At 39.3% G+C, this 8,702-nt stretch overlaps 1 protein-coding gene across 1 annotated transcript; it reads left to right on the forward strand.

The window, feature by feature from the left end:
- LOC128690835 (cuticle protein 10.9-like) lies at positions 1-1,247 on the forward strand. The gene is made up of 3 exons (XM_053779573.2): positions 1-61; positions 688-756; positions 889-1,247. Exons 1-3 carry the CDS (start codon positions 14-16, stop codon positions 1,114-1,116), a joined length of 345 nt encoding a protein of 114 aa, XP_053635548.2. The 5' UTR covers positions 1-13; the 3' UTR covers positions 1,117-1,247.
- Positions 1,248-8,702: the final 7,455 nt, after the last annotated feature.

An 8,702-nucleotide genomic window follows, 5' to 3' on the forward strand; every position in this document is an offset into this window, starting at 1 on the left:
CAGGGAGGAGACAATGACTGCTCACCATCCCTGCACTGCACTGCTAAACATGTTCGCTTCAGTGAGTATTATTATTCACTTTTCCTTCAAAAAATGTGCCTTACATATATGCACACAAAAAATATAGATCAAGCTTCAAAAAATAATCAGGAATGGATGTTCTATTTTTAAATCATAATTTATAATTCATTTTTTTTACAAAAGTTTATGTATTTCCATTTCATATAAAAAATCTTTTATTACAATAAATATCCTTCAACATTACAACAATAATCAATTGGCCTCATTCATGTTTTACATTAGCTACGTAACTCCCTTAAACGTTCACATAACAGTAACCTCAAAACAATGTTTCTTTCGTTCGCATGTTTCATGTTATAACATTTATTATGAAAAACTTTAATCTGAGAATCATTCTAGCAAATAAAACATTTAAGAATGGCTTCTGTTTTCACTACAGAAGTATTTCAAAGTTTAGGACAGTCAATAAATAACAAAAAAGGCACAAAAGGACAGTCCGTTAAATATAAGTAGTAAAATAATTTTGAACCTGGGAATAATATTCTAATGTCCAAAAATTCACTGTTTATTAATACAGTTTTATAAGGTAATCCATATTATGAATAATATAAACCAAGGGATGTAAAATAATAATAAAACAAACTCCTAAACTTCTTTTCCACACAGGTGGTGTTGATGAGTATACTGGTGGCCGCAGGTGTGGCTCTCCCAGGGGGATACCAACAACCCTCCTATGTAAAGCATCCAATATTTTTATTCTTTATTGTAATTATCAAAATGTTATACAGATGCATTGCAGTTGTTAAAGTAAAATTTATTACCTAATAATATACGAATAATAATTCAAGCATGCTTATGTATTCCCAGGCTCCGATCCCTTATAATTTCAACTATGATGTCAATGCTGGAGCCACCAACTTTGGCCAGCAAGAGAGTGGTAACGGTGGCAACGCCAAGGGCTCCTACTGGGTCCAACTACCAGACGGTCGACTCGAGAGAGTTGATTACTGGGCTGACGGTAGTGGATACCATGCTACCGTGTCCTTCCAGGGCACTGCCAAGCATCCCAGTTATGCTCCATCTTATGGTTACTAAATGATGCCCACATTATTAATTATAATCTGACTTGATCATTCATTAACAAAACTTTTTCCACATTACCTACTAATTTTACAATGCTATTATTACAACATACTTATCAGACTGCTTCTGTAATAAATTATTTAAACCTATAATATAAGTAGTTTTATTTGAAGCAAAACAGGGCAGGTGCATGATCACACGAATCTCTGTCAGCTAATGTTATTTTTAGTAAGCATCCGCTGGTCCATCGGTGTTACATTTATATTCCAATCAAAAAATAATTAGGTATATGCAAAAGGTATACTTGCCAGAATTATTTTTTTTCATCTCATGTTTTATTTTTGTTTCGATCATAGTACGAGCAAGCCGTATCCAGTAGCTTTAAATTGTCTGTGCTGGTGCATGATAACTAAGCAAAGAATAAAAAAATAAGCAGCATTTGCAAGTGCTCAATGACCGAAGTTGTACATCCCATTCCCAGCATCCAAGAAATGATCTTACAACTTCCCAAATCCTCTGTGGCATAGCTTCTAAAATTCGAAAACCGTGCTTAAGAGCGTTTCGCTAATACGGCACATTTCAATTATACAATATTCTTGTTAATTATTTTCAGGGGTGTTTCGGTGGTGAGGCGTACATCAGCTGACCCCGCGCTCAGTCTGTTGACAGTATTAGCTCACAGAGTGTCTCAGTATTGTATTCCGGCAATTTTAAAGTTTTTACTTCAGTTATTGTTATTATTGTAATTATTAAATACAGTATAATGGTCCTTAAGGATAATGCTAGTGAAAAGAGGAGTCACAAGCCTCTTTAAATCAAAATCTAGAAATGATCAAACTTAGTGAAAAAGGCATGTAGAATGCAGAGATAAGAACATAAGAAAGAAGAAACTCTGCAACAGGCCTACTGACCAATGCGGAGCAGGTCCATGTCCCCCCCCTCGATTAACCCAATGATCCCCCTCCCGGATTAGCCCAATGACCCACCCAGTCTGGTCACCACCACTCAAGGAAGGAGCACGGCACCAGACCCAGCAGCACAAGTTAGTCAGGTTCAACTCACACCCACCCACATTCACTCATGTATTTATCTAACCTATTTTTAAAACTACACAACGTTTTAGCCACTCATCCACAACTCTATTACCAAACCAGTGCTTTCCTATATCCTTCCTGAATCTAAATTTTTCCAAGTTGAAACCATTGTTGCGAGTCCTGTCTTGGCTGGAAATTATCGGCACGCTAATTACATCCCCTTTATTTATTCCTGTTTTCCATTTATACACCTCGATCATATCCCCACCTAATTATACGCCTTTCGAGAGAATGCAGATTCAGGGCCCTCAGTCTATCCTCATAGGGAAGATTTCTGATAAGAACATAAGAAAGAAGAAACACTGCAGCAGGCCTACTGGCCCATGTGAGGCAGGTCCAAGTCTCCTACCGGCTTAAGCCAATGCCACAACCTAGTCAGGTCAGATCACATTCACCCAAGGAACACGGCAACTGACCTAGTAGTACAAGCTAATACATGGGATCATCTTTGTCATCCTCCTCTGTACGTTTTCCAGAGCATTTATATCCATTCTGTAATACGGTGACCAGAACTGAGCAGCATAGTTTAATGAGGCCTAACCAAGGATATATAGAGTTGAAGAACAACCTGAGGACTTCTATTATTTATACTTCTAGATATAAAGCCAAGAATTATGTTAGCTTTATTGCGAACACTAATGCACTGTTGTCTTGGTGTTAGATTACTGCTAACCAGAACTCCTAAATCCTTTTCGCAATCAGTAGTATTAAGATCTACATTATTTAGTTTATATGTCGCATGGTTATTTAACTGTCCAACATTTATAACTTTGCATTTGTCAATATTAAACTGCATCTGCCACTTCTCCGACCATTGCATCAGTCTATTCAAATCATCCTGGAGTGTTCTAGTGTTCTCATTAGAATGAATTGGACGGCCTATTTTGGTGTTATCAGCAAATTTGCTTATGTCGCTATTTATTCCCTCATCTATGTCGTTTATGTAAATTGTGAACAACAACGGGCCCAACACTGACCCCTGAGGAACACCGCTTGTGACGTGCCCCCATTCTGATTTCTCCCCATTTATGCAAACTCTCCATACCCCCAGCCCGTCGCGGGTTCAATCCCGGCCGGGGGTATGGTTTGTTTGCAATCGTGTCATTACGATTTCTTGAGTTATGCAAACTCTCTGCTGCCTATTTGTCAGCCATGCCTCTACCCAGGAAAAAATTTCTTCTCCTATTCCGAGTGCCTTAAGTTTCCTCACTAGCCTCTGGTGTGGAACTCTATCGAAAGCCTTACTGAAGTCCATATACACAATATCATATTCATTACCATGATCTACCTCCTCAAACACCTTAGTGAAAAAAATGAGTAAATTCGTAAGACAGGAACGCCCCTTTGTAAAACCGAGTTGAGATTCATTAATTAAGCTGTACCTATCAAGATGGCTACGAATTGCTTCGGCAATTACTGATTCCATAAATTTTCCCACTATGGAGGTAAGGCTTATTGGTCTATAGTTCGAAGCCAAGGACCTGTCACCTGCCTTGTAAATAGGTATTGCATTTGCCATTTTCCACTTATCAGGCACTATGCCAGTTTGTAGTGATATGTTAAAAAGATTACCCAAAGGTATGCTAAGTTCCTCTTTACATTCCTTTAACACCCTTGCAAACAGTTCATCATGGCCTGGGGATTTGTTAGGTTTTAGTTTCTCTATTTGTCTGAGGACCATGTCACTAGTTACCGCAATCGTGCATAGTTTATTATCATCCTGTTCTACATAATCTATTATTTCAGGAATATCGCTAGTATTTTCCTGGGTGAAAACTGAGAGGAAGTAGGTATTGAGAATTTCACACATATCCTTATCACTGTCAGTGATCTGACCAGAGTTACTCTTAAGTGGGCCAATCTTGTCCCTAATCTTACTTCTGTATACCTGAAAGAACCCTTTTGGGTTAGTCTTTGAATCCCTTGTGACCTTAGCCTCATAATCCCTTTTTTATTTTCTTATTCCTTTCTTTATTTCTCTCTTTAATTGAATATATTGATTTCTTAACTGCCCATCCCCTCTTTTGATACGCCTATATATGCCTCCCTTTTGACCAATGAGATGTTTTAATCTATTATTCATCCATTTGGGATCATTTTTGTTAGATCTAATTTCCCTACTCGGAACAAAAGTTGTCTGGGCAGCTAGAACTATGCTCTGAAAAACGTCATATTGGCAACCAGGATCACCTACCTGACCCATAATCAGGACATTCCAATTCAGCCCACCCATGTAATTTTTTAGTCCTATGAAGTCGGCCAAGCGAAAATCTGGGACAGAGATTTGATTGCAGTTATCTGGGTAATTCCATGATATATTGAAACTAAGTGATTTGTGATCACTTTCCCAAAGCTAATCATTAACCTCAGGATTATTAATTAGTGAATCTTTGTTGGCAAGAACCAAGTCAAGCAGATTGTTTCCTCTAGTTGGTTCTGTCACAACCTGTTCCAAAAAGCAATCCTGAACCGTATCAAGAAAGTCACTAGACTCAAGATTTCCTGTCATATTGTTCCAATCAATTTGTCTAAAGTTAAAATCTCCCATTATCACAACATTTTCATATCTAGATGCCTTATGAATTTCGTCCCATAACAGCTTATTGCACTCCCTATCAAGGTTTGGGGGCCTATAAATCACACCCAAAATTAATTTGTCAGGACCCTCGAGAAACTGTAGCCAAACAGATTCTGTGTTCGATGTTTCTAATCTTATATCATGTCTAAGACAACAATTTAAATTTTCTCTGACAAACATCGCCACTCCACCACCCTTCCTGTTGACCCTATCAGTGTGGAATAGTTTAAAACCCTGTAAGTTGCATTCAGAAGGCATTTCTCTATCTTTCAGGTTGAACCAGGTCTCTGTTATACCAATAATGTCTATATTACCTACACTTGCAAGTAATCTTAGCTCATCTATCTTATTTCTTAGACTCCTACTATTTGTATAGCAAACCTTAAGGGAGCTAGTCACTCGTTGCCCTATACTATCTCGCTTTGTTGATCAATTAATTTGCCATTACTAGCAACTTTATTTTGAATATTGTCTTTTAAACATATCCCTGAGGTATCCCGGTAATAACTGCTGTTTTTAACACTAATGCTGCAGCCTGATTGTTTCCAACAAACACCCATACCTCTATAATCTATCAGTTTAAATTCCTAGACAAGTCATCAGTTACCCTCTCAATCGAATTGGCTAATGCAACCACTCCATCCCCAGAGAGATGAACCCCATCCCTTGCATACATACCACGTTTGCCAAAGAATAGGTCCCAGTCATTAATGAATGGGATTGCAAGTTCCTTGCAGTACCTCTCTAGCCAGAAATTTATATCAATTGCCCTAGACATCCATTCATTGCCCACTCCCTTTCTAGGCAAGATGCTATATATGACTGGGATCCCTCCCTTAGACCTAACTACTTCTATGGCTGACCTGTACTTATCCAGCAGCTCCTCTCTCCTGCCCTTCTCAATGTCATTATCCCCAGCACTAAGACAGATAATGGGCTTGTTCCCATTACCTGCCATAATATTATCCAACCTGCTGACTATGTCACCAACACCAGCTCCAGGAAGACACACTCTCTGTCTGTCCTTTCTGTCTCTGTTACAAAATGCACGGTCTATATATCTTACCTGAGAATCGCCTACTATTAAAATATTCTTACCTTGATTAGCAGGGGAATCAGTGGTACCTTCAACCTCACTAACCACTGAAGTACACTCGTCTTGTAGAACAGAGAATCGATTTCCTACCTTCACATCTTCTCTATTAACTCTCCTCATCTTCCTTCTTCCTGAACTGTGAACCACTTGCCACTTAAAGCGGCTGCCACTATCACTACTGGTGACCATTTCCTCCTTACCAGCTAAATCCTTCTCACACTCACTCCCAAACTCATCTATGAGAAGCTTCAGCCTGCTATTTTCCTCCTGAAGAAGTAGAATCTCCTTCTTCAACACTTGAACCTGAGATTCTAAAACACTACAACAAGTCATGGTGCTTGGTAACAGCCCACGTTAACTCCCAAGAGCCTAGGCAGGTATGACCACACGTGACCATTGACCTCATCGTACAGGTAGGCATTAAAAGATCACAATAGTTCCACTATCTCCTTCAGCCTTCTTTTGATAATTACTTCTTCTAAAATGTTCATTTGTCATCACCATAAGCATAGGATGCAAATATTTTAGGGTGAGCAATACAGTCCTCTACTTATTTTTTTTTTTTTACTTTTGCATCGTTTTCTTATGTTTAACACTATTGTGCTCTTAGTAAATGATAGTGTGAAAAAATTTTATAGGTTTTATATGCACTGGCAAGTGACAAAAAAAAAAAAAAAAAAAAAGTGATTCGCTTTACGGCGATATTAATTTTCGGTGGTGGTATGGAACACTGTACCTAATACAGAGGTAGTCCTGTATTAGGTACAGTGTTCTGATTTAAAGCTAACTTCCTCCAAGACTTTCGTTTATAACTTCATAACTCCTTATCTTGTTAGTTTCAATTTTTCATCCCTGAGGACTTATTACTTAACATGTACAGGTACTCTCTGTTTAGTTTTATATAGACCATTACTAAAGCTGGTTTTTAAGGTAAATACCATCGATGTCTCGTATGATCAGCTTCAAAATTTCAACACTGGTGTATATTGCCACTGATAAATATTTCAGTTTCACGTACGCGGTAGTCGAAATTTAGTCACTCCCTCCAACCTGAGGGACTGACCACCTCATACTATTTTTCTTAGGTTGATGGACCGATTACATTATCTTTATCTAGCCACTATTTCTGCTGATTACAATACATTCTCCTCTGTATTAGACCGATGAACTTGTTGGTATTTCATACAATTTTCAACACACCTGTCAGACTCTGCAACACAACGGTATCTTGGTACAGAGGACATCTTCCACAACTTCATCACTTAACTACAAGTTATGAGTGAGAAGCATTGGATTCCAGAGGGACCTGTCTATCATGGGCCAGAAGGCTTCCTGCAGTACTCAGTTCTTGCCTTCTTGCTTCTGCTAGTGTTCCCCGTCATCTTCAACTTCTTCCAGATCTTCCACCTCACCTTCGACAGCATTTAAGACTCCATTCTCATGCTTTATATCGCTCCAGACCATGGAGTTGAACTCTTCTCCAGGCTGAGGGACTGACTACCTCAAACTATTTCTCCAATGTTGATGGACTGATTACATCTTTACAACATCATTTCCGTAACTAATGAAACATTAGAACTTACGCTCACACAGTTCCTACACTCCTACAACTAAATACCCAATCCTTCAACAAAACTATAACTTATTCGATCACCACATTATTCTTCGCCCACATATAACTTGCTCCCACTGTGCCTCTATTAAAATGGTTACTGAGGAAGCTAAAACTCCAGGCCCCTTGCTAGAAATCATCAAAAGATTAAAATAAAAAATTCTATAGACATTCTACATTAAATATATAAAACAAGACAAAAGGAAAAATAAACATTGTATTAGTTAAAACGTTTAATATGTTAATTTAAAAAAAGGAGCTCATAAAAGAGAAATATTTCTAGTGTGTTTACCTGGAGAGCTTACCTGGAGAGGCTTTCGGGAGTCAACTCCCCCGCGGCTCGTGGTGGATCAGGGATTGATCAACTAGGCTGTTACTGCTGGCCGCACGCGAAACCCTATACGAAAATTCTCAACTCCAGGTCCTTCAAGAGTATAATACAGCCACCGCATCTAAAATACACTTAAACACGCTTCCTCCGTACCCTCCGTACCCTCCGTACCCCCGCTGCCACTGAAGTGATACTCCACAACATTCACCCATCGCCTACTATTCACCCGAAGCCACAGCCAATGGACAAGGGTCAGAGCAATAAAAGAAGATCCAGTAACCAGCTAAGGACTCCTAACATCAAAGGTGAGAGCAGTAAAAACACGAGGAAAACTTGTGGTACTGCCAGCCAGGACACAACCCTCATCACCCACCGGCACCACCACAACACACGACAGACAACAACAAACATGGCCGCCGTCACAGTCCAAGATAACTCCTTCCCAGTATTTGATGCCAAGAAGATCACCGACCCAGAAATAGCTAAACTCTTTACGATTCAGAACCAAACGATCACCAAACTAACTCAAGAAATGCAGGAACTAAAAGCTAGCAATGCAGATTACCTCAACAAGATCACTGCTCTAGAACATAAACTAGACACTCTGGAACAACAAAGCAACACCCACACCCAGTCCCTAGACACTATCAACACTCTAAAAGACCAAGTCACCCTACTTACTACCAACATTACAGAGGAAAGATCAAGAGTGGACCAACAACTTGCCAATGTCATAACCAACTTCCAAGACCATAATGACCAAAAGCAGCTATCTGACGCTGTTGTAGTTAACAGCAAACACCTCCCACCCACAGTCACCCAAGATACCTGCATGGAGACCACCCTACAGCTTATCAAGGACCACCTTCACCTTAACATACGTAGTG

The sequence above is a fragment of the Cherax quadricarinatus genome, chromosome 24, assembly GCF_038502225.1.
Source record: "Cherax quadricarinatus isolate ZL_2023a chromosome 24, ASM3850222v1, whole genome shotgun sequence".
Classification (NCBI taxonomy): domain Eukaryota; kingdom Metazoa; phylum Arthropoda; class Malacostraca; order Decapoda; family Parastacidae; genus Cherax; species Cherax quadricarinatus.

Coding starts and splice junctions, on each gene's coding strand:
- LOC128690835 (XM_053779573.2), top strand. CDS start 14: ATGACTGCTCACCATCCCTGCACTGCACTGCTAAACATGTTCGCTTCA. Junction 62..687: donor TGCTAAACATGTTCGCTTCA/GTGAGTATTATT, acceptor TTTTCCACACAG/GTGGTGTTGATGAGTATACT. Junction 757..888: donor GATACCAACAACCCTCCTAT/GTAAAGCATCCA, acceptor ATGTATTCCCAG/GCTCCGATCCCTTATAATTT.